Source organism: Cyanistes caeruleus, chromosome 1, assembly GCF_971803275.1.
Source record: "Cyanistes caeruleus chromosome 1, bCyaCae1.hap1.1, whole genome shotgun sequence".
NCBI lineage: Eukaryota > Metazoa > Chordata > Aves > Passeriformes > Paridae > Cyanistes > Cyanistes caeruleus.
The window spans coordinates 152652399-152677293 of NC_141701.1; the positions used below are offsets into that span (position 1 = coordinate 152652399).

The window sequence follows — 24895 nt, forward strand, 5'->3', positions numbered from 1 at the left end:
ACTGGGGGCACGAGGGACGCCCCGGGGGGGGGGGGCTCCCACCGACAGGGCCCCCCTGGCCCTGGCAGCATAGTGGGCACGGCGAGCCCCCCACCGTGCCCCTGGCGGCTCCCCCGGCACCTCCAGGGGGGTCTCGGCACAACCAGGACCCTGAGGAGGGAACGGGGTGTCAGCAGGGACCCCGGAGCAGGGACCCCGGAGCAGGGACCCCAGAGCAGGGACCCCGGAGTGGAGATCCCGGAGTGGGGCCCCAGTTCTTGGGGACCCCAACACTGGGCACCCCAGTTCTTGGGGACCCCGACACGTGGCAGCGGGACCCCCCGAACCCCAGCCCCGGGGATCTCTGTGCCCCCGCCCGGCACTGCCGGGGGTCCCTGGATCCTCTGGGGTTACCACGGCCCCCCGCCCCGGGGGCTTCCCCCCAATCCCGGGGGTCCCCGCTCCCCCGTGTCCCCACCCACCAGAGCTGGGTCCGGCTACGTCATCGTCTCCTCTTCCTCCTCCTCTTCCTCCTCGGCCCACCCGCCCAGCGGCATCTCCCGCAGCTGCGAGGCCCGGGCAGCCGAGCCTGGGCGGCACGGGGGGGTCAGGACCTGCAGAGCCCCCCACCGCCCTCAGCAGCGTCCCCCCAGCCCCCTGGGACACCCCACGGGCCGGAGCTCACCTGTGGTCACGAAGGGGTGTTTGGGTGCCCCCGCGGGCTGGGGGCCGGGGCCCTGCGGCTGCTGCTGCTGCTGGTGGAGCTGGGGGGGAGAGGGGGTCAAGAGAGCCCAGATCAGTGCTCAGAACACCCCCAGAGGCGGGCAGAGCCCCCCGGCACAGCAGAGCCCCCCCGCACGGGCACTCAGAGCCCCCCATGGGGCAGCGGGGGCACCGCGACACTCCGCAGCCCCAAAGCGGTGGCAGAAGGGGCAGCACGGGTGGCTCCAGCTGCGGTGCCTCGTCCCCAGCACCCCGACGGGCGGTGGCCAAGAACGGTGGGGGGCTGTCACCCCGTGGGGCGGCAGGAGCGGCGCTGGGGACAAGGGACAGGGGCCAGGCAGGACTGCCAGGGGGTGAGGCAGAGCAGCCAGACAGTGACACTCGGGTGGGCACGGGGACAGCAGGGAGCCCCAAGGGAGCCCGGGAAGCGCAGGTGACACACCTGGTGCAGGTAGATGGCGTGAAGGCTCATCTCGGCCGAGGCCACCTCGGCCAGCAGCGCCGAGCGGCTCAGGCTGCGCAGCCGCGACTCGCTCAGCGCCGGCCTTGGAGCACGGGAGGGGTGGCACGAGGTGACAGCCCCGCCACAACACCCCCCTCGCTGGGACACCCCTTCCCTGGCACAACAACCCCTCCCTGCCACGACATCCCGCCCCGCCGCCCCTTCCCGCTGTGCCACCCCATCGGTGCCACCCCCTCCGTGCCACCCCCCCTCCATGCCACCCCCTCCGTGCCACCACCCCTCCGTGCCACCCCTCCGTGCCACCCCCCCTCAGTGCCACCCCCCCTCCGTGCCACCCCCTCCGTGCCACCCCCTCCGTGCCACCCCCCCTCCGTGCCACCCCCCCTCCGTGCCACCCCCTCCGTGCCACCCCTCCGTGCCACCCCTCCGTGCCACCCCCTCCGTGCCACCCCCCCTCCGTGCCACCCCCTCCGTGCCACCCCTCCCCTCCCCACCACGACCCCCCGGCCCCCCAGAACACTCCTCCCCACCACGACAGTCCCCTCCCTGCCCTGGCACCTTCCCAGCCGTGTCCCCACCTGTCCTCGGGGCCGCGCTGCTCGCCGGGGCTGTCGGGGGCGCGGCAGGGCGGGGTCCCCAGGGGGTTCCGCAGCGATGCCAGCAGGCTGGCGGTGGCGCTGGCCGTGCTGCAGGGCTGCCCAAAGCGCGGCTCCCGGGCCAGCAGCCCGCTGGCCACCAGCCCCTCGGGCTGTGGGCACGTTCGTCAGCGGGAGAGCCGAAACGCGCCGCAGCCCCCCCGAAGCCCCCCACTCACCGCCAGGGCCGAGTCCTCGGACAGAAGGGACGCGGCCAGCGGTCCCTCGGCCAGCAGGGGCCGCGGGGGCGGCGCGGCGGCCGCGTCCCGGGTCACCTGCGCCTGGAGGTGGCCGAGGAAGCGGCGGGCGGGCGGCGGCGGCCGCCAGCGGGGATTGCTCAGGGCGAAGCGCATCAGCGACAGCTCCGTCTTGCCGTGCTCCGCCTGGCGCTCCGGGGGCGCCTCCGTGTGTCCCTCCGACAGCCACTGCGGGGACAGGGACGTGGGACACCCCGGCAGGGGACGCACGGCCCCGGAACGCCCCGGCCCGGGCCCCCCGGTGCCCACCTGGGGGTTGCCGTGGTGGCGCACGTCCAGCTGCGCGAAGGAGCAGATGTCGCCCACCCCCGCCACCTCCACCGTGAAGTTGCGGAAGAAGTCCACGATGTCGAGGGCGCGGGGGGGAAAGGCGAAGATGAGGATGAGGGGGGTCACGAGGGGGCTCAGCAGCTCCTCCAGGATGAAAACCTGCGCGGGGACAGCGGGATCGGGGAGCGTCCCGGGGCGGAAGAAGGGACATTGGGAAGTCCCGGGGTGGGATGTCCAGGGCTGGGGGATCAGGGCGGCAGGTCCTGAGGAGGGGAGTCCTTGGGCTGCCCCGGGGTGAAGGGATCTCGGGGCGGCGGATTCCAAAGCAGGAGGCTCCTGGGATGGGAAGTCTCGGAGGGCCCCAGTGGGGTGGATGCCAGGATATGGGATCCTGGCACAGGCAGCTCCCCGTCCGTGGGGTGGGGGGTCCCAGGGCAGGGGATTGGGGCCGGGAGTCCCGGGAGTCCCGGGGCAATGGGTTCTTGGAGCAGGGGGTCCCTGTCCAGGGGTCCCAGCTGGGGATCCTGAGGTGGGGAGTCCCAGGATGGGGGGGCTGCCGGTCTGCGGGGTCGCGGGGGTGGGGAGCGGTGGGGAGAGGATGGCCCCAGGGGAGTGGGGTCCTGGGGAGGAGGGTCTCGGGGGGCGGGGGGGCTGCACCCACAGCCTTGTACTGGAAGAGCTGCGCCATCTCTGCTCGTGTCTCGGCGCGGCCGGCGCGGCCCTGCCAGTGCTCGGGCAGGTAATGAACGTGAGCCAGGACGCGCTGCAGCAGCTGCTCCGGGCACCACACCGCGTGCTCGTCCGGGATGAAGGACCTGCAGGGGCACGGCCGGGGTCCCACCTTAGCCCCCCGCCGCCCGCCAGGCCCGGCCCGGCCCGGCCTGGCCCGGCACGGCACGGCACGGCGGAGTCCGGCCCTCGCACCCGGGCACCGTGAGCGGCGATCCGGCACGCACCTGGCCACCGTGACCACGAGCCCCAGCAGCGTGATGGCCGTCAGGATGTGCTGCACCGTCAGCACGTCCTCGTCGTACACGGTGAGCACGATGAGCACGGCCAGCACGGAGCCGGCGAAGAAGCCGACGTGGCGAGCCAGCACGGCCAGCAGCGGGCTGCTGAACGAGTCCATGTACCTGGTGGCCGGCGCGTGGCCGCGGCCCAGCCGCGCCCGCAGCTCGTGGCCCAGCTCGTTGAAGTGGCGCAGGTAGTGGCGGGCGTAGAGCGACCAGCGGCGAGCGCCCAGGCTGCCCGGAGCCCGCTTCAGCCCCTCGGCGTAGCTGAAGAAGGCGAGGAGCAGGCGCCAGCCCAGCACGCAGGGACACAGCGCCAGGTTGGCCACCCCCAGCAGCACGGCCGCCCGCGCCAGCCCCCGCGCCAGCGCCCGCCGAGCGCCCGCCCGCTTCACCTGCGGCCGCAGGCTCCAGGTGTTCTGGAAGAGCGCGGCCGGGCCGCGGAACAGCAGCAGCTCCAGGTTGAACTGCAGGCCGCGAGTGAGGAACACGACGGGGCCGAGCAGCGGGAGGTGGAAGCGCACGGGCAGCAGGGATTTGTTGACCATGGCCACGGTGTAGTTGCGGAAGCGCAGGATGCGGTGGTGGATGTCCAGCTCCGTCAGCTCCCGGCGCGGCACGCACAGGGGCTGGCGCCGCTGCAGCGCCAGCAGCCGGGCCTGCACCGACTGCCAGCTGTGGTTACACAGCTCCTCCTGTGACAACGGCACGGGGATCGGCCCGGGCGCCCCGCGGCACCGCCTGGCCCGGCCCGGAGCCCGGAGCCCCCCGCGGGCCCCTGCCCAGCCCCCGGCCCCTCACCGCGGGGATGCCGAGAGCGCGGATGTAGAAGCTCCGGATCTCCCAGTAGCCCACGAGGCGCCGGAGCGCCGTGACCAGGCGGCACAGCCAGACCGCGCCCGCCAGCACCAGCAGGAACAGCAGCCACCCGCTGCCACGGAGCCTGCGGGGACACGGGTGTCACCAGTGCCACCAACCCCCCACGGCCACCTGCCACCCGCTGCCACGGAGCCTGCGGGGACACGGGTGTCACCAGTGCCACCAACCCCCCCACGGCCACACCAGCGCCAGCAGAACCAGAAGCCACCTGCTGACATGGGGACTGTGGGGACACAAGTGTCAGCGGTGCCAACAAACCCCCTACGGCCACCTGCCACCCACTGCCACGGAGCCTGCGGGGACACGGGTGTCACCAGTGCCACCAACCCCCCATGGCCACCTGCCACCCGCTGCCACGGAGCCTGCAGAAACACAGGCGTCACCAGTGCCACCAAGCGCCTCGTGGCCATCTGCTGTCTCAGACTGCTGGGGACACACGTGTCCCACAGCACCAGGACCCCGGGCAGCCACACCAGCGGTGCCCTGGCCCCCACAGAGCCACGCTGGTGGCACCGGGCGCTCTGCGTGGCCACGCAGGCAGCAGCAGCGGTAGCCGCCCACCGCCACCGACCCTTTGGGGACACGCATGTCACCCACACCGCTGGGACCCCACGCGTCACCCGCAGCAGCGAGAGGCCTGCACAGCTCCTGCAGTGTCCCCCGGTGTCCCCCTGCCCACCTGCGGGCGCACTGCGGGCCGGGCAGCACGGCGTCGGGCAGCGTCACCTTGGCGCGCTCGGGGACGTGGCTGTGGTTGAGGGGGCGGGTGGCGAACAGGACATCGTAATCCACACAGCACAGCAGGAACGTGCTGAAGGTGACGACGAACAGGAACTGCCTGGGGGGACGGGGGGTCAGTGGGACCCCCGGGTCACAGCCGTGTGGCACCGCCCGGTGACAACGCGGCATCGCTTACAGCAGCTCGAGGACGTCCGAGAGCAGGACGCAGGCAAAGCCATTCCTCTGGTGGAACTGGTAGATGTGGGGAGGGGTTAAGGAGACTACGAAGGGGTGATGGACCCCCCATGTCCATCCCCATCCCCAGAGTCACCCCACGTCCCCCACGTCCCCCACAGTGCCACCAGGGGCTGTGCCAGGATATCTTGGTGAAGAAACTGTCCAGGTCCTTAATGTGGTGCCACGAGTCTGGGGGAAAAACACGGGGGGGGGTCAGGTGGGAACGTGGTACCGCCCCCCCACCTGGGACCCCCGCGCCCCACCCAGAAACACCCACCTGGGGTCCCCAAGCAGCCACGGGAAGCCCGATCCCCCAGCAGATGGGACCCCAGTACCTGTCGGTCCTTCAGTGACGTGCAGCAGCAGCTGCTCCTCCTCCTCCTCGCCGGGCGGCGAGTCCTCCTCACAATCCTCCAGCCGCCGGTATTCCCGGTACTCCCGGTCCTCCTCTCCCCGCTCCGCCATCACCTGCCGGGGAACGTGAGCACCTGCCACGGAGATGGGGCCGCCGCGGGGCAGGTGTGGGGCGGAGGGGGTCGGGGCAGGTGTGAGGCACAGGAAATGCCGCTCGGGTCCCGCAGCGCCGCCCGCGTGCCCCGAATTCGGGTGGCCTGAGCTGGCCCTGGCCGCGGGCAGGTGACACCGCAGGTGCCACCGGCCCTTCCTGTCCCACCGGCCAGGCCAGTGCCAGAGCCTGCCGTGACCCTGCACGGCTTCTCGGGGCTCCCCGGGAGGGTCCCCGGGGTCTGAGGGACCCCAACACTTCCCCCCCGGTGTCCCCCAGGCCACGCTGTGCTGCCCGGTCCGAGTAGGGGGACACCTCTCCCCAAACTCTTCCTTCCCATAGACCCCCCTCCATGGACTCCTGTACCCACAGACCCCCCCACAGACCCCACTCACCACGGACACACGACCCCCGGAGCCGGGGGGCAGCACGGGACCGGCTCACGACCAGTCCTGAGCCCCGGTGGCCTCTCAGTGCCCTGCGCGCCCCCGGCCCGGGGAAGGACTGGACCCCCCCCCTCTCTGGGGCAGGGCAGGACCCCGGACCTTGGGGCAGGGGACAGCCCCCACAGGAGAGGCAAAACTCTTGGAAGGGACCCCAAACCCTTGGATGGGACCATCACCCCATGGGGAAGGGACGGGACCCCCGTCCACCTCCCCCCGCGGTCCCCTCACCACAGCCCCGCGCGTCACCTGCGTCCCCCGCGGTGGCCACAGCCGGTGTCCGGCCGGGCCGGTGGCCGCAGGTGACACCGTCTGGCCCCGCCTGCCCGGGGCTGACTCACGGCGCGGGGCTGATGCGGCAGGAGGGACCCGACCCCCCGCACCCCCTTGGGGACAGCGGCCGCATCCCCCAGGATCGGGTGTCCCGGCGGGTGACACCGGCACGGCCCGTCCCAACCAGCTCCGCATCGGGAAGCCAAAAATACCCGCGGCCCCGAAAATAGCCCGAGTGTAAGGGGTGGGGGGGCCGGGGGGATCCCCGGGCCGGGGCCAGGGACACCCCCGGGCCAGGGACAGAGCCACCCCCGGGCCAGGGACAGAGCCCGGGGGACGTGGCAGCCGCGGGACCCGGCGGCCCCCGGCAATGGCCCCGGTGACCCTGCCGGGACACACGTGCGTTCCCGCAGCGTCACCTGTGTCACGGGGACCCCGGGGCTCCGCATGGGGACACCTGCCCGTGGCGACACGGCAGGGTGACAGCCCCGTGGTGACACAAGCCCCAGCGGTGACACACGGCTATGGCGAACGCGGACGGGGCTCCGGAGCGACCCCCGCGAGTGACCCGGGAGCACACGTGGGGACACGGGCACCCCAGGGCGGCAGGGGACACAGCCGCCCCAGCGGGATGGGGGGTCCCGGGCCGAAGGAGCCCGGAAAGGAGCGGCGTGACCCCGCTCCGGGGCCGGCGGGCTCTGCCAGCCCCGCTCCCCGCTCCCCGTCCCTGCTCACCTGGCCGCTCGCCGCCGCCTCGCTCCCCGCTGTCGCCGCCGCTGCCGGAGCTCAAGGGCCCCCCCGGTCGCCGCCGCCCGCCATGGCCGCAGCGGGGGCAGCCCCGGGGAGCGGCGGGGGTCGGGGGAGCCGCCGTGCGCTCCGAGCTCCGGCGCGGGGTTCCGGTGCAGGTCCGGCCGCTGCGGAGGCGGCCCCGGGGAGGAGCGGGCGTGCCGGGAGCGGGGATCGAGGGGTCAGACCGGGGAAGGGCCCGAGGCGCCGGAGAGGGGCCGGAGCGGGTCGGGGCCGGCGCAGGGCCCGAGCCGCGGTGTTGGGGCTCCGCCCGCCCGGGACCGCCCCCGGCCCTCCCCGCTCCCGCCCCGCGCCTCCCGGTGCCGCCCCCGGTGCCGCCCCCGCCGGTGCCGCCATGCCGCTGCCGGTGCTCTTGCTGCGGGCAGCGGGCGCTTGGACCCGGCTCCGGCCGCCCTCCGTCCCGGGGCGCAGGTACCGGGGGAGCGCAGGGCAGCCCGGGGGGAGCGCACGGCAGCCGGGGGGAGCGCACGGCAGCCCGGGGGGAGCGCACGGCAGCCCGGGGGGAGCGCAGGGCAGCCCGGGGGGAGCGCAGGGCAGCCCGGGGGGAGCGCACGGCAGCCTGGGGGGAGCACACGGCAGCCCGGGGGGAGCGCAGGGCAGCCCGGGGGGAGCGCAGGGCAGCCCGGGGGGAGCGCAGGGCAGCCCGGGGGGAGCGCAGGGCAGCCCGGGGGGAGCGCACGGCAGCCCGGGGGGAGCGCACGGCAGCCGGGGGGAGCGCACGGCAGCCCGGGGGGAGCGCACGGCAGCCCGGGGGGAGCGCAGGGCAGCCCGGGGGGAGCGCACGGCAGCTCGGGGGGATCCCGGGCTCTCGGCTCCTCTGGAGTGCCGGAGCCCCAACTCTTGCTGGGCGGAGCCCGGGCTCGGAGGTCGCGGTGGTCCCGGGGGTGCGAGTCCGGCTGCAGGGGAGTCAGGGGTCCCGGGAACTCGCGGGGGCTCCCAGACACCCGGATCCCTGCGGGGGGACCACGGGCAGGCCGGGGCTCCCGGGAGGTTTAGGGGTGCGGGGCCCTCCCGGAGCCGCGGGGTTGGGGGCAGGAGCTGGGGAGCCCCGGGGTACCTTGAGAGGTGTGGGGGAGCTCGGGCCCCGCAGCCCTGGCGTGCCCGGGAGGTTCCCAGCCTCACGAACCCCTTGGGTGGTGGGGGCACCCCAGCTCTTGCAGGCGATGCCGAGGGGGATCCTGGACTCCCGGGTCCCTTGGAGGCCACAACCCTTGGTGGGGGGAGATGGCATTCTGAGGTCCCTGGGGTGAGCCGTGGGTGCCACCCCAGCTGGGGCTCCTTTCAGTCACCCCTCTCCTCAGTTTCAGGTATGGGGGGCGCCTGGAGCTGGCCGGGCCCCCCCGGCTGCCCGCGGCGCTGCCGGCCCCCCGCCGCCTGCTCCGGGCCGGCTCGGCCACGGGCTGCGTGCTGCTGGGGCTGCTGGGCACGGCCGCCCGCTGCCAGGAGGCCGCTGTCCCCGCGGTGCCCCCCGCTGCTCCCGAGCCTCCAGAGTCCCCCCCGGAGCCTCCCTTTGACTGGCCGCTCTTCTGGACCTTCCTGCGCCCGCAGCTCCTGGCGCTCTCAGCTGCTGTCGTGGTGAGCAGCGGCGAGTGGGTGGCCGCGATCGCCCCTGTCCCCACTGTCCCCGTGTCACACTGTCCCGGTGCCACAGCGTGATGGCCAAGGTCCCCGTGCAGGGGTGTGACACCCCCCGTCCCCATGGCGCGGTGTGGCAGCCACTGTCCCGGTGCCACTGCGGGACAGCCACCGTGCTGGTGTCCGCTGTTGTGTGACGCACGCGCCACCCCAGCGCCGGGGGTGACACCCGCTGTCCCAGCGCTGTGCCAGGCCACCTGCTTGTCCCGGTGCAATGGCACGGCACCCTGGGTGCTGCTGTCCCGGCGCCGTGACAGCCCTGTCCCTGTGGGCACCCCCGCAGCTGGCGCTGGGCGCGGCCCTGCTCAACGTGCGCATCCCGGTGCTGCTGGGGCAGCTGGTGAACGTGGTGGCCCGCTGTGCCCGCGGCCACGTGCCCACGTACCTGCGGGAGGTGCGGAGCCCGGCCCTGCGCCTCCTCGCCGTCTACTGCCTGCAGGTGAGTGCCGGCCTCCCGAGAGGGCGGGCGGGGGTCCCGGGGTGCCCTGCTGACCCCCCCATCCCGCAGGGCCTGCTGACCTTCGGGTACATCGCGCTGCTGGCCCGCGTCGGCGAGCAGGTGGCGGGCAACATGCGCAAGGCGCTCTTCAGCGCCCTGCTCAGGTAACCCCAGCGGGCACGGGGGACGGGAGAGATGGGGGTGCGGGGACCCGCACCCACCGCTCCCCCGGCAGGCAGGAGGTGGCCTTCTTTGATGCCACACGCACGGGGCAGCTGGTGACACGGCTGACGGCCGACATCCAGGAGTTCAAGTCTTCCTTCAAGCTGGCCATCTCCCAGGTGAGCCCAGCGGCCTCCCAGGTGAGCCTGGCCATCTCCCAGGTGAGCCTGGCCGCCTCCCAGGTGAGCCTGGCCGCCTCCCAGGTGAGCCTGGCCATCTCCCAGGTGAGCCTGGCCATCTCCCAGGTGAGCCTGGCCGCCTCCCAGGTGAGCCTGGCCGCCTCCCAGGTGAGCCTGGCCATCTCCCAGGTGAGCCTGGCCATCTCCAGGTGAGCCTGGCCATCTCTCAGGTGAGCCCGGCCATCTCCCAGGTGAGCCCGGCCATCTCTCAGGTGAGCCCGGCCATCTCCCAGGTGAGCCTGGCCATCTCTCAGGTGAGCCTGGCCATCTCCAGGTGAGCCCGGCCATCTCCCAGGTGAGCCTGGCCGCCTCCCAGGTGAGCCTGGCCATCTCCCAGGTGAGCCTGGCCATCTCCAGGTGAGCCCGGCCATCTCCAGGTGAGCCCGGCTATCTCCTGGGCAAGCCCGGTGGTCCCCCAGCCACTGCCCCCTCCCCCAGGGCCTGCGCAGCGGCACACAGACCGCCGGCTGCTTCGTGTCGCTGTACCTGCTCTCGCCCAAGCTCACCGGGCTCCTGCTCGTGGCGCTGCCGGCGCTGGTGGGCGCCGGCGCCTTCATCGGCGCCTTCCTCCGCAGCCTCTCCCGCCAGGCACAGGAGCAGGTAACCCTCACCTGAGACCCCCTTCCTGCCGCCCCCGGGGTCACGGTGTGGGGTGTCCCCACTGTCCCCCCTGTCCCTGCAGGTGGCCAAGGCCACCGTGGTGGCCGACGAGGCGCTGGGCAACGTGCGGACCGTGCGGGCCTTCGCCATGGAGGAGCAGCAGGCAGAGTAAGGGGCAGGGTGGGGGGCCTGGGGGTGCTGGGGCTGTGGCAGCGGGGATCCCAGCCCATCCCTGCCCCAGGCTGTTCCGTGCTGAGGTGGACTGTGCCGGACGGCTGAGTGAGCGGCTAGGACTCGGCATCGCCGCCTTCCAGGGGCTCTCCAACCTGGCGCTCAATGGTGAGTGGGGTCACAGAGTGGGACCTGGGGGGCTGTGGGGTGGGACTCCCTTGGGCAGGACCTCGTCCAAATGTCCCTTCTGCATGTCCCCTTCAAATCCCAGCTCTGCTCCCACCCCACAGGCATCGTCCTGGGAACCATCTTCGTCGGTGGCTCCCTGATGGCCGGAGACCAGCTCTCGCCTGGTGACCTCATGTCCTTCCTGGTGGCCTCGCAGACGGTGCAAAGGTTAGAGCGGGGCCCAAAGGTACCCCCAGTACCTCTGGCAGCCCCTGTACCCTGCAGCGTGCCTGGGCACAGCCCTGAGTTCAACCTCTGACCTTGTGCATCCCAGGTCCTTGGCCAACATCTCCATTCTGATGGGCCAGGTAAGTGGGGTGAGGGTTCCTGGCACCCCCTGAGGCTGGGCATTCAGGTTTGGGGCTCTGGGGGTGCTTTCGCTACCCTCCCTGCGGGTGGTGTGGGGCCTGGGGGACCATGAGGTGCTCCTGCTGTCCCCCCACAGGCGGTGCGGGGTCTGAGTGCTGGCGCCCGTGTCTTTGAGCTGCTGAGACTGGAGCCCCCCGTGCCACTGCAGGGGGGAGTCACCATCCCTGCCCACTCCCTGTGCGGCCGCATCTGCTTCAACCGCGTCTCCTTCAGGTGAGTCCCGCCTGGGACTGCCCCCCATGGCCCCCTGGGCCACCCCATGGACAGGGGGACGGGCACCATGTCCCCACAGCTCTGCAGCCCCTGCTCCTCTCCCTGCAGTTATCCCACCCGGCCTGGCTACCCTGTCCTGCAGGACTTCAGCCTCACCCTGCCCTCCTGCCAGACCGTGGCCATCGTGGGCCCCTCTGGAGGAGGTACCAGTACCCGCCCCAGGTTTATCCTCCTGTGCCCCAGTTCTGCCCAGTGCGCCCAGCGTGTGCCGGGGACTGGGAATCCCCCAGTGCTGCTGGAGCCAGGGGTCTGGAGCAGGGGGCTCAGGGGTCCCCATCCCCAGGGAAGTCAACGGTGGCAGCGCTGCTGGAGCGGTTCTATGAGCCCACGGCGGGAACCATCACCCTGGACGGGCAGGACATCGCCAGCCTGGACCCCTCCTGGCTGCGGGGACAGGTCATCGGCTTCATCAGCCAGGTGGGGACAGGAGCGCCGCTGGCCGGGACCCCCGGCTGTCCCTGGGGAAGAGGAGGGAGGTGGGCCGTGGCTGAGGCTCAGTGCTGAGGGCTGGGGTTTTGCTGCAGGAGCCGGTGCTGTTTGGCACAACCATCATGGAGAACATCCGCTTCGGGAAGCCGGGAGCCTCTGATGCCGAGGTGTACGAGGCCGCCCGGCTCGCCAACGCTGACGGCTTCATCCGCAGCTTCCCCGATGGCTACGACACCGTCGTGGGTATGGCCAGGGCGGGAGGGGGTCAGGCAAGTGTGGGCCTCCAGCCGAGATGGTCCCGGCCCTGCGGGGACAGCGGCTGCCGGTCACCGCCGATGTTGGGCTGTGCCAGAGGGAGCTGCGGCCGCACCGGGCTCTGAGTGGCAGGGATGGGGTTCGGGTGTGGGAGGTGGGGCTCTCCCCGGGCTGATGAGGCACACGGAGGTTCTGGGGGGTTCCCTGGCCGTGGGTTAGGTGGTCTCCCCGGGATGGTGAGGCACCGCCATCCCCACGGTGTCCCCGCGGTGTCCCGCAGGCGAGCGTGGCACGGCGCTGTCCGGGGGCCAGAAGCAGCGCATCGCCATCGCCCGGGCGCTGCTCAAGGACCCGGCCGTGCTCATCCTGGACGAGGCCACGAGCGCGCTGGATGCGCAGGCGGAGCGGGCGGTGCAGGAGGCGCTGGACCGTGCGGCCACCGGCCGCACCGTGCTGCTCATCGCCCATCGCCTGAGCACCATCCGGGGCGCGCAGCTCATCGCCGTGCTGGCCCGGGGCCGCGTGGCTGAGGTGAGCCCGCAGGGCGGGGACGGCTGGGCACCGGGAGGTGACACGCTCCAGCCGTGACACGCTCCGGCCGTGACACGCTCCGGCCGTGACACCCTCCGGCCGTGACAGTCCGGCCGTGACACGCTCCGGCCGTGACACCCTCTGGCTGTGACACCCTCTGGCCGTGACACCCTCCGGCCGTGACACCCTCCGGCCGTGACACGCTCTGGCCGTGACACCCTCCGGCCGTGACACCCTCCGGCCGTGACACCCTCCGGCCGTGACACCCTCTGGCCGTGTCACGCTCTGGCCGTGACAGTCCGGCCGTGACACCCTCCAGCCGTGACACCCTCCGGCCGTGACACCCTCTGGCCATGACAGTCCGGCCGTGACACCCTCTGGCCGTGACAGTCCGGCCGTGACACCCTTCGGCCGTGACACCCTCTGGCCGTGACACCCTCTGGCCGTGACACGCTCCGGCCGTGACACGCTCCGGCTGTGACACTCCGGCCGTGACACCCTCTGGCCGTGACACCCTCTGGCTGTGACACCCTCTGGCCGTGACACCCTCTGGCCGTGACACCCTCTGGCTGTGACACCCTGTGGCTGTGACACCCTCTGGCTGTGACACCCTGTGGCTGTGACACGCTCCGGCCGTGACACCCTCTGGCCGTGACACCCTGTGGCTGTGACACCCTGTGGCTGTGACACCCTGTGGCTGTGACACCCTGTGGCTGTGACACGCTCTGGCTGTGACACCCTGTGGCTGTGACACCCTGTGGCTGTGACACCCTCTGGCTGTGACACCCCGCTGTCTCCACAGGCAGGGACTCACGAGGAGCTGCTGCGACGCGGGGGTCTCTACGCCGAGCTCATCCGCCAGCAGACTAAGGAGGGGTCCCCCCGCTCCCCCCAATAAACCAGGGCTGGGTTTATTAAGCAGGGGGTTGTTTAATTAATCAGGGGGGCTCCTCTTTGTGGCGGGACGTTGCGAAGGGTCCTCCGGGCCGCTCGAGGGCGCCCTTGGCACCGGGGAGGGGGCGGGGTGCAGGGCGGGGCCATGAGTGACGTGTAGTTTGTGGGCGTGTCCGGCTATGCTGACCACGCCCCCTGCTGGCCGCGCGGGGCCGGGGGTTCCCTGTGTCACCCCCTGTGTCACCCCCTGCTCGGTGTGAGCCCCCTCCCGAGGTGCGGGACCCCTGTGTGGCCCTGCTGGGGTGAGGGGTCCCTGTGTGACCCTCGGGTGTCCCATGTGTCACCCGTGCAGTGAGGGACCCCTGTCACTGCCCAGCGGGGAAACGCTGCGACACCCCCGGGGACTGGAGGGGTGAACCCTTACGTGACCTTGGGATGGGGGACCCCTGAATTCCCCCTCCCCCCCGGGTTGGAGGAGCCCTTGCGTGGTTTCTGTGACTGGGGACCCCGATATTTCCCTCGGGGCAGGGGGGGGGCTCATGTGTCACTTCCGGAGGGGAGGAACCCCTGGGTGACCTCTGGGATGGGGAGACCCCCATGTGACCCCCCGTAAGGGGGGATCGCTCGTGTCACCCTGCGGGGCGGGGGCCCCTCTATCACCCCTGCAGTGGAGGAGCCCTGTGGCGTCTTTCTGGAGCCTCTGCGTGACCCCGGGATGCGGGACCCCTGCCATGGGAGCTACCCCTTGGTAGCACCACGGGACGGACTGTCCCCCGTGCCGCCCTCAAGGCCGGGGACCCTCGTGTCAACCCCCGGGCGGGGGAACCTCTGTGTGACCCCTTGGGGTAGGATTAGCCCTGCATGACTCTCCCGGCGTGGGGGGGTCCCATGGGTCAGCCTTTGAAAGGGAGACCCCTGTGTCACCCCCGGAGTGCGGGGGGACCCTGCGACATCTTTCTGGGATGAAGGCTCATCACTTTTCGGGGTGGAGGGACCGCCGTGTGACCCCGGGAAGGGGGGACCTCTGTGTGACCCCCGAGGTGGGTTCCCCTGGGCTGCCCGATGAAGGGGCGCTCTCCGCTGCCCCCCCTCCCCGGGGGTCTCGGTCCCCCCGTACCCCAAAGCCGCGGCCGCCGGCGGGGGCGGCGGGTGGAGCCGAGCGGGAGGGGCGGGGGCGGCGGCGGCGGGGGACGGCGGGGACCGGCGGCGGCTGCGCCGCGGCGGGAGCGGAGCCGGGAGCGGGACCGGGGCTGGGAGCGGGGCTGGGACTAGAGCCGGGACCGGGATCAGGAGGGGGACCGAGGCTGGAATCGGGACCGGATCCGGGAGCAGGGCTCGAACCGGGAGCGGGATCGGAACCGAGAGCGGGGCTGAGGCTGGGGCTGGAACCGGGACGGGGGCTGCGCTGCGCTGCCCGCGGCTCCGCGGCTCCGCTCGGGCAGCGTCGGCACCGGCGGCGTGAAGGAGCCGGGGGAGCGAAGCGGCCGGTCCTGCCCTCCCGTCTCTTGCCTTCCTCCCCTCTGCCCACCCTCCTCCCCCCGCTCCCTCCCCGCCAGCTGCGCCCGGAGCCCGGCGCGGCGATGGGCTGAGGCTGCGGGGCACCGCGGGGCCCCGGCGGCAACAGGATGAGGAGGGGCTCGGAGGGCAGCGGGGAGGGCGAGGGGCTCTCGAGCCTGCGGGCGTTCGCCCACAGCTCCTCGCTGCACGGCATCAGCCACGTCTTCGCCTACGGGGCCGTGTCCCTGCGCCGCGTGCTCTGGGGCGGCTTTTTCCTGGGCTCGCTGGGGCTGCTGCTGCTCGTGTGCGCCGAGCGCGTCGCCTACTTCCTCACCTACCCCCACGTCACCAAGCTGGACGAGGTGGCTGCCCGCAACCTCACCTTCCCGGCCATCACCATCTGCAACCTCAACGAGTTCCGCTTCTCCAAAATCACCCGCAACGACATGTACCACGTGGGCGAGCTGCTGGCGCTGCTCAACGAGCGCTACGAGATCAGCAACCCGCAGCTGGCCGAGCCCCACGTCCTGGCCGCGCTGCGCGACAAGGCCAACTTCAAGAACTTCAAGGCGAAGCCCTTCAGCATGGCCGAGTTCTACAACCGCACGGGCCACGACCTGGCTGACATGCTGCTGCAGTGCTCCTTCCGAGGCACCGGCTGCACCGCCCGCAACTTCACCGTGGTGAGTGCCCAGAGGCCGGGGAGGGGGCCCCGGGGGATGCCCCGGGGCTGCCGGGGGACACGGGGGTCCCGCTGAGCTCAGACACCGGCAGGTGATCCCCCTCTCTCATCTCAGCCCCTGCCCACCCTGCTGGGGACAGCAGCTGCCAGGCAGGGATGCCCCGGCCCTGGGCGCTGCAGGGGTGCCAGGCGGCTGCCAGCAGCACCCGGGATGCAGCGGGGCTGGGCTGGGGACTCTGTGCTGCCTGGGGGTCCCGAGGGCATCCAGGCGCTGGGCAGGGCTGGTGGTGGGCACAGGGTGCTCAGGATTATGGGGTGCCCACGGGTGAGCCCCCACCAGCTGTGCCAGCCTCAGGTGCCGCTGGGCACCGCCAGCAGCAGCCACTGCCCTGACTGTTGGCACAGAGGCTCCCGTGGGAAGTTCTTCCCTGCCTGGCATGGGTGGGGGTCCCCTTGCCAGCCCTGATGTGACCCCCAGGACCCCCTACTGCTGCTCCACACACCCTTCACCCCTTCCTCCAGCAGCTTGGTTCCTGCACACCCCAGTGCAGCCCCCAGAATAGGGCAGGGACAGTGGCACAGGCAGGGATGGTGACACTTGTGTGACAGGCAGGGACACTGGGACAGGCAGGGATGGTGGCACAGACAGGATGGACAGGGACGGTGGCACAGACAGGATGGACAGGGACAGTGGCACAGGCAGGGATGGTGACACAGACAGGATGGACAGGGACAGTGGCACAGGCAGGGTGGACAGGGACAGTGGCACAGGCAGGGATGGTGGCACAGACAGGATGGGCAGGGACAGTGGCACAGGCAGGGTGGACAGGGACGGTGGCACAGGCAGGGTGGACAGGGACGGTGGCATGGGCAGGACAGGCAGGGACATTGGCACAGGCGGTGATGGCGGCATGGGCAGCACAGACTCTTCCCTCCTGCCACAGCAGCACCAGGCAGCAGCGTGGGCGCCGGGCAGCTCACGTCTGCCGTGCCAGCGCTGCCCAGTCCACTGTCCGCAGCAATTACTGTCACCTTAATGCTCTTAGAGCACTAATTAATTCATCACACAGTTCAGGAACGAGCTGCCTTTTGACAGGTCTGTGCCCCCCATGCTGCCTGTGCCCCCCATGCTCCCTCCGTGCCCCTGTGCCTGTGGCCAGAGCTGCTCTGCCAGTGTCCCCATAGCATGGCCGGGCAGTGGTGATGGCCCCTGGGTTTGAGGGCTGGGACATGTGGCAGGAGGGCTGAGGATCCCCAGGGCAGAACTTGGGGTGGGTGGCAGGTGCCTGGTTAAGCAGCAGGGTCCTGGCTCTGCCCCCCAAATCGCCACGCTCAGCCAGTCTTAGTCCTGGCTTGGGATCCCCTGCCCTGGGCCACGGTGCTGAGCTCTGGCACTGTGTCCCTGCACCCTATCCCAGCCCGGGCCCCAGTGTCCCTGAGGTTCCTGGACATGTGGTGAGGGCCCAAGGGCCATCAGGACGAGCTGTGTCTCCTCTCACGTCCCCCGAGGCCAGCTGGATGGGGCAGGATGAGGGTGTGGGGACAGGGGATCTTTGGGGAGCAGGGCTGGGGGGTCCCAGGGTGCAGGGTTGGGGGTCCCTGTGTGACTCTGGGTGTGGGGTGCAGGAAGACTGGCAGTGCTGGGGCCGTGTCCCCATCGCTGTCCCCACCCATGCCCCCCCCAGCATCCCCGTGCCGGGCAGCCGTTGCCATGACACCCGCCCCCCCCTTTCCTCCTTGGGCACCGCATTGCCATGGCAACGGGTCCCCACTTTGGGAGCAGCTGGTTGCCACAGCAACGCCCCCTCCACTCCCCCCCGTGGGACATAACCCCCGGGTGGGGGCACCCATAGCAGAGAGGGCCATGACGCCATGGGACTGTGTTGGGGGGAGTTGGGGGGCCGTGGGACCAGTCTGGGGGCTCAGGGTCACCCCAGGGTCCCTGGCTGTGGCTACTGATCCCTGGGAATTCAAGGTCACCCCAGGGTTCCTGGTTGGGGGTGTGGGTCCCCGGGGTCCTTGGGGTGGCTGGCCCAGGACAGGCTCTCAGGTCCTGGGGGGGACACGGTGGCCTCTGCTGGTGTGACAAAGGAGTTCTGGACCCCAGCACCGTTCTGGCTTGTGCTCTCCCATCTCAAGTGTCCCCACATGTTCCCTGGAACCGTGACGAAACCCAATATCCCTGCAGAGCCGCGGCAGCACAGGCGCGGGCACCGCCAACGTCCCCGCCTTCTCCTGGGGGCACTGGCACCCCACCCCAGGACACTGGGACCCCATCCTGCGTCCTGCAGGGCGTTGGGATCCCACCCTGGGGCACGGGGATTCTGCTCTGGGGGTACTGGGGTCCAGTAGCTCATGCGAGGCGCCAGAATCGCCATTGCCACAACGCGGGGGTGTCCTTGTGTCCCCACGGTGGCACCGAATGCCCCATCCCCACGGCCACGTGGGGTCCCTGCCGTGGCAGTGGGACCCTGTCCCCACACCCCGCGTGTGCCCCGTGTCCCTGCAGATCTTCACGCGCCTGGGCAAGTGCTACACCTTCAACCCAGGTGGGCCAGGGCGCGAGGTGCTGACCACGCTGCAGGGCGGCTCCGGCAACGGCCTCGAGCTCATGCTCAACGTGCAGCAGGAGGAGTATCTGCCCGTCTGGGGGGACACAGGTGAGACCCTGCCCCTCTGGGGGGACACAGGTGAGACCCTGCCCCTCTAGGGGGGACACAGGTGAGACCCTGCCCGTCTGGGGGGACACAGGTGAGACCCTGCCCGTCTGGGGGGACACAGGTGAGACCCTGCCCGTCTGGGGGGACACAGGTGAGACCCTGCCCGTCTGGGGGGACACAGGTGAGACCCTGCCCGTCTGGGGGGACACAGGTGAGACCCTGCCCGTCTGGGGGGACACAGGTGAGACCCTGCCCCTCTGGGGGGACACAGGTGAGACCCTGCCCGTCTGGGGGGGACACAGGTGAGACCCTGCCCCTCTGGGGGCCATGGGGGAGAGCACTGGGCTCCCAGGTGAGCACTTGTCCTTCTGGGGGGACACAGTTGAGCACACGCCCATCTGGGGGGACACGGGTGAGATCTCCTGCCCTTCACCTGACCCCCCTCCCCTGCTCTGCAGATGAGACCTCGTTTGAGGTGGGGGTGAAGGTGCAGATCCACAGCCAGGACGAGCCGCCCTTCATTGATCAGCTGGGCTTCGGCGTTGCCCCTGGCTTCCAGACCTTCGTCTCCTGCCAGCAGCAGCGGGTATCCGGGCACGGCGCCCGGGGCTGGGCACAGACCCCTGAGGGACCGGGATGGGCCCCCGGAGGGATTGGGATGGACCCTCAGAGGGCTCAGGATGGTGACCCAGAGGGACCAGAATGGAACCCCAAAGGGCTTGGGACGGCCTGGTGTTGCCACAGCCATCCCCGTGGGGACATTCCGAGCCACGGGTACCACGGCCATCCCCATGGGGACACCCCGTGCCCAGCCGTGCCGGGGGTCCCGTGCCCCCGCAGGGGCCGGGGGCAGCGCACGGTGTGGGGGGGCCCCTGCGCAGGCAGCGGCTCCGGCAGCGACCCCCGGCTCTGCGGAACAGCCGCCGGGGGGGTGGCGGCACCCGGCCCCCGCAGCCAGACACCTAAATTTAGGTGCCTCGGGTGGGTGTCACCACGTGTGCCGGCGCATGGGCGGCAGGAGCACGGCGGCAGCAGGAACGTGGCCCTGGCAGCCGCGGGTGGGGGTGCTGGCTGTTCACCAGGCACGATCGCTGCCCCCGGCACCGAGGGGAGGGCGGGGGTCCGTGCTGACCCCCCCACCGCCCCCGCTGCGGCAGCCGGTACCGGCGACGAGCGCTCGGGACCCCTCCCCGCCGCCCGAAAGGAGGGGGCGCGGTGGGACGGGGGGCTCCGGGACCCCCAGCGCCGGCCGTGCGGGGTGAGCTGCCGGGGGCTGGGCACGACACCGGGGACTTCGGGCTTAGCACGGGGCCCCAGGACGCCGTGTTTTCCTTAGCGGGTGCCCGGCAGCTGGTGTACCTGCCCCCACCGTGGGGGGACTGCAAGGCCACCCCCATCGAGTCCGACTTCTTCACCAACTACAGCCTGACGGCGTGCCGCCTGGACTGCGAGACGCGCTACCTGGCCGAGAACTGCAACTGCCGCATGGTGCACATGCCGGGTGAGCGGGGGGACGGCCGGGGGGCTGCGGGGCTGCGGGACCCGCCCCGCCCCTGCGACCACCGCCTCCCCCGCAGGCAATGCCAACGTCTGCACCCCGGAGCAGTACAAGGAGTGCGCTGACCCCGCGCTCGGTACGTACCCTGTGCCCCCCAATGGCCCCGGACACCCCCGGCCTCTCCCGGGAACCCCTCAGCCTCCCCGTGCCCCCGGCACTGTGAGTGTGGCCCCGGTGTCCCTGGCACTGTGAATGTGGCCCCGGTGTCCCCGGCACTGTGAGTGTGGCCCCGGTGTCCCCATGTCCCCAGCACTGTGAGTGTGGCCCCGGTGTCCCCATGTCCCCGGCACTGTGATTGTGGCCCTGGTGTCCTTGGCACTGTGAGTGTGGCCCCGGTGTCCCCATGTCCCCGGCACTGTGAGTGTGGCCCCGGTGTCCCCGGCACTGTGAGTGTGGCCCCGGTGTCCCCATGTCCCCGGCACTGTGAGTGTGGCCCCGGTGTCCCTGGCACTGTGAATGTGGCCCCGGTGTCCCCGGCACTGTGAGTGTGGCCCCGGTGTCCCCATGTCCCCGGCACTGTGAGTGTGGCCCCGGTGTCCCCGGCACTGTGAGTGTGGCCCCAGTGTCCCCATGTCCCTGGCACTGTGAGTGTGGCCCCGGTGTCCCCATGTCCCTGGCACTGTGAGTGTGGCCCCGGTGTCCCCATGCCCTGGCTGGGGTGGGGGTCACTGCTGTCCCCAGATGCGCAGGGCGGGGCCCCCTCCATGTGCCACCCACGGCACGCGTGGCACACCTGTCCCGGGTGGCACCCACCCCCAGCCAGCTCTGCCCCCGGAGCATCCTGCCTCCCCCCGTGGGCAGGGGTCCCGGGGGTCCCCGTCCCACCCACGCCCCCCCAGACTTCCTGGTGACGAAGGACAGCGAGTACTGCGCGTGCCGCACGCCCTGCGCCATGGTGCGCTACGGCAAAGAGCTCTCCATGGTGAAGATCCCCAGCAAGGCCTCGGCCAAGTACCTGGCCAAGAAGTTCAACAAGACGGAGCAGTACATTGCGTGAGTGACGCTGCCACCACCGCTGCCACTGCTGCTGCCACTGCGGTGTCACCCAGCACCTCGCCAGCACACGGCGTGACACGGCCTGGCCCAGCATGAGAGCTGGCATCACACGGCACAGTGTGACAGCGTGACATGGCACAGCATGGCCCCATGACATGAACCAGCAGTGACACAACGTCCCCAGCATCTGCGAACCGGCACGGCCCAGAGTGACAGTGTGACATGGCACACCCACACAGCATCCCCCAGCAGCCCTGAACTGGGCCAGCATGACAGTGACACAGCACGGCACAGCCACACGGCACAGCCACACACAGCACAGCCACACGGCACAGCCACACACAGCACAGCCACAGAGCTCAGCCACACACAGCACAGCCACACACGGCACAGCCACACGGCACAGCCACACGGCACAGCCACACGGCACAACCACACACGGCACAGCCACACGGCACAGCCACACGGCACAGCCACACGGCACAGCCACACGGCACAGCCACAGAGCACAACCGCACACGGCACAGCCACACGGCACAGCCACAGAGCACAGCCACAAGGCACAGCCACACACGGCACAGCCACACACGGCACAGCCACACACGGCACAGCCACAGAGCACAACCGCACACGGCACAGCCACACGGCACAGCCACACACGGCACAGCCACACACAGCACAGCCACACACAGCACAGCCACACGGCACAGCCACACACAGCACAGCCACACACGGCACAGCCACACACGGCACAGCCACACGGCACAGCCACACACGGCACAGCCACACACAGCACAGCCACACACGGCACAGCCACACGGCACAGCCACAGAGCACAGCCACAGAGCACAGCCACACACGGCACAGCCACACACGGCACAGCCACACACAGCACAGCCACACACGGCACAGCCACACGGCACAGCCACAGAGCACAGCCACACGGCACAGCCACAGAGCACAGCCACACACGGCACAGCCACACGGCACAGCCACACGGCACAGCCACACACGGCACAGCCACACACAGCACAGCCACACACGGCACAGCCACACGGCACAGCCACAGAGCACAGCCACACGGCACAGCCACAGAGCACAGCCGCACACGGCACAGCCACACGGCACAGCCACAGAGCACAACCGCACACGGCACAGCCACACGGCAGAGCCACACACGGCACAGCCACACACGGCACAGCCACACACAGCACAGCCACACACGGCACAGCCACACGGCACAGCCACAGAGCACAGCCACACGGCACAGCCACAGAGCACAGCCACACACGGCACAGCCACACGGCACAGCCACACGGCACAGCCACACACGGCACAGCCACACACAGCACAGCCACACACGGCACAGCCACACGGCACAGCCACAGAGCACAGCCACACGGCACAGCCACAGAGCACAGCCACACACGGCACAGCCACACACAGCACAGCCACACACGGCACAGCCACACACGGCACAGCCACACACGGCACAGCCACACACAGCACAGCCACACACGGCACAGCCACACGGCACAGCCACACACGGCACAGCCACACACAGCACAGCCACACACGGCACAGCCACACGGCACAGCCACACGGCACAGCCACACGGCACAGCCACAGAGCACAACCGCACACGGCACAGCCACACGGCAGAGCCACACGGCACAGCCACACACGGCACAGCCACACACAGCACAGCCACACACGGCACAGCCACACGGCACAGCCACAGAGCACAGCCACACGGCACAGCCACAGAGCACAGCCACAGAGCACAGCCACAGAGCACAGCCACAGAGCACAGCCACAGAGCACAGCCACAGAGCACAGCCACACGGCACAGCCACACGGCAGAGCCACACACGGCACAGCCACACACGGCACAGCCACACACAGCACAGCCACACACGGCACAGCCACACACGGCACAGCCACACGGCACAGCCACACACGGCACAGCCACACGGCACAGCCACACGGCACAGCCACACACGGCACAGCCACACGGCACAGGCACAGAGCACAGCCACACACGGCACAGCCACACGGCACAGCCACAGAGCACAGCCACACGGCACAGCCACAGAGCACAGCCACACACGGCACAGCCACACACGGCACAGCCACACACGGCACAGCCACACACGGCACAGCCACACGGCACAGCCACAGAGCACAGCCACACACGGCACAGCCACACACGGCACAGCCACACACGGCACAGCCACACACAGCACAGCCACACACGGCACAGCCACACACGGCACAGCCACACACGGCACAGCCACACACGGCGTCCCCATCACACATGCACTGACACAGCCCAGAATGATGGTGTGACGTGGTATGGCATGTGTGACAGCATGACATGGCACAGCAGGCATGGCATGGCATGGCACGGCACGGCACGGCACGGCATGGCACGGCATGGCACGGCACGGCACAGCAGGCATGGCACAGCAGGCATGGCATGGCACGGCACGGCACGGCACGGCACGGCACGACACGGCACGGCGCTCCCTTGTGCCCCCAGCAGCGGGCACCCCTCTGTCCTGTCCCCCGGTACCCCAGGGCACAGTCCAGCCCCCCCTGGACACAGCACAGCCTGGCACGGCCCCCGTGCCGCTGACGCTGCCCCCTCGTCCCCTGTGTCCCCCCAGGGACAATGTGCTGGTCCTGGACATCTTCTTTGAGGCTCTGAACTACGAGATGATCGAGCAGAAGAAGGCGTACGAGGTGGCGGGGCTGCTGGGTGAGGGACGGGGGCCTGGGGGTGCCGGGGGGGACCGGGCTCTGCCTCCACTGACGTCACCTCCCGCACAGGTGACATCGGGGGGCAGATGGGGCTCTTCATCGGTGCCAGCCTCCTCACCATCCTGGAGATCTTTGACTACCTGTATGAGGTGAGCCCACCCTGGCCTCCCCCTGCCCGGGGGTCTCAGGGCTGGGGACTCTGACCTGCCCCCCCCAGGTGTTCCGGGACAAACTCCTCAGCCTGTACAAGGAGAAGAAGCGGAGCCCCCGGAGTGATGGCGGCACCCTGGTAACCCCCCCGCGCCCCCCACTCCCCAGCCCCCTGCCCAGGGGTCGCATCTCATCATCCCCCCGCTCACCGCTCTCTCGTCCCTCCGTGCGCCCGTCCAGGAGCACCCGGCGGTCCCGGGCAGCCCCACGGCCCCGCGCCCACCCAGGTACATGTGGGGGGCAAGCAGAGCCCCCCGGGGCTGGCACGGGGGTGTGGGGCTGGCACTCCCTGGGGGGAGATGAGGGTCCGTGGGAGGCTCACCAGGGCCAGCACGGGGGTGCGGGACCATTCCCTGCAGATCTCCCCCCCCGTTCTCTGCAAACCTCTCATTCCCTGTGGACCCCCCCATTCCCTGCAGACATCCCCCATCCTCATCATCCCCCACAGCACCCCGTGCCGGGGTCCCCCCTGCCCTGACCCCCCTCAGCAGGGCTGGGGTCCCCCAACCCCTCTCTGGGACGCAGCGGGGCAGGAGAGGGCGGCCGGGTGGGGGACAAGGGAAGGGCCAGCCTGGCTCCAGGGTGGTGTCCCCTCCCGGAGTGGAGGGCTCCTGGGCCACCCTGGGGGCACAAGGGGCACAGCTCCCCGGCAGGCAGGGGGCCGGTGGGGGCAGTGGGGGCTGACCCCCGCTCCCTCTGCAGAGCGCCTGGCCCCCCCTGCCCGGCCCCACGCCCCGTCTCGGCGTCGCCCCGAACCTGCTACCTCGTCACCCGGCTCTAGGGTCCCCCCCGGGCGCCCCCGCAGAGCCCAGCCCGCCCCCCCGCCGGCCGGGGGGCTGGGGGGGACACCCCGGGCCGCGGGGCGGCCTCCAGGCCCCCCCTGCCCCCTGAGGGGGTGTCGGGGGGCTGGGGGTGAGGGCCCCCCCCGGCCCTGCTCCCACGTCCCTGCATGCGCTGCCTGTGCCCCCTCACGCTGGACATGCAACCCCTCCCTACAGACCCCCCAAATAAAGAAGTGCCCCAGGCCCAGGCTCCGGCTGTTTGGGGGGGACGGGAGCCCTGGGGTGCTGAGGGCTCCTGGGCGCTCCAGGAAGGAGAAGGCG

At 71.1% G+C, this 24895-nt stretch overlaps 3 protein-coding genes across 4 annotated transcripts; 2 read left to right on the forward strand and 1 right to left on the reverse strand.

Moving 5' to 3' along the window:
- Nucleotides 1-13: 13 nt before the first annotated feature.
- On the reverse strand, nucleotides 14-5988 carry ATG9B (autophagy related 9B). Its single transcript, XM_086856966.1, has 14 exons — nucleotides 5509-5988; nucleotides 5319-5362; nucleotides 5133-5197; nucleotides 4896-5054; nucleotides 4139-4280; nucleotides 3284-4032; nucleotides 2989-3142; nucleotides 2307-2486; nucleotides 1980-2225; nucleotides 1744-1913; nucleotides 1145-1247; nucleotides 665-743; nucleotides 462-568; nucleotides 14-150 (listed from the first exon to the last, which is right to left on the reverse strand). The coding sequence occupies exons 1-13, from the start codon at nucleotides 5636-5638 to the stop codon at nucleotides 477-479; spliced, it is 2313 nt and encodes a 770-aa protein (XP_086713092.1). The 5' UTR covers nucleotides 5639-5988; the 3' UTR covers nucleotides 14-150; nucleotides 462-476.
- A 1532-nt stretch (nucleotides 5989-7520) lies between these two features.
- ABCB8 (ATP binding cassette subfamily B member 8) lies at nucleotides 7521-13450 on the forward strand. Its single transcript, XM_086853515.1, has 16 exons — nucleotides 7521-7612; nucleotides 8503-8776; nucleotides 9120-9275; nucleotides 9345-9439; nucleotides 9511-9616; nucleotides 10115-10276; nucleotides 10359-10444; nucleotides 10518-10615; nucleotides 10738-10843; nucleotides 10950-10983; nucleotides 11121-11257; nucleotides 11366-11460; nucleotides 11601-11734; nucleotides 11842-11989; nucleotides 12282-12532; nucleotides 13335-13450. Exons 1-16 carry the CDS (start codon nucleotides 7536-7538, stop codon nucleotides 13428-13430), a joined length of 2055 nt encoding a protein of 684 aa, XP_086709641.1. The 5' UTR covers nucleotides 7521-7535; the 3' UTR covers nucleotides 13431-13450.
- A 1516-nt stretch (nucleotides 13451-14966) lies between these two features.
- Nucleotides 14967-24817, forward strand: ASIC3 (acid sensing ion channel subunit 3). 2 transcript variants are annotated; one of them, XM_086855112.1, is made up of 11 exons: nucleotides 14967-15606; nucleotides 18115-18265; nucleotides 18724-18851; nucleotides 19616-19766; nucleotides 19843-19899; nucleotides 20663-20816; nucleotides 23489-23580; nucleotides 23652-23731; nucleotides 23800-23871; nucleotides 23973-24019; nucleotides 24495-24662. In XM_086855112.1, exons 1-11 carry the CDS (start codon nucleotides 15052-15054, stop codon nucleotides 24571-24573), a joined length of 1566 nt encoding a protein of 521 aa, XP_086711238.1. In that variant the 5' UTR covers nucleotides 14967-15051; the 3' UTR covers nucleotides 24574-24662. The 2 variants fall into 2 exon arrangements, with proteins under 2 accessions (XP_086711238.1, XP_086711159.1); XM_086855033.1 differs by lacking the exon at nucleotides 23973-24019 and having other exon boundaries at nucleotides 24495-24817.
- Nucleotides 24818-24895: the final 78 nt, after the last annotated feature.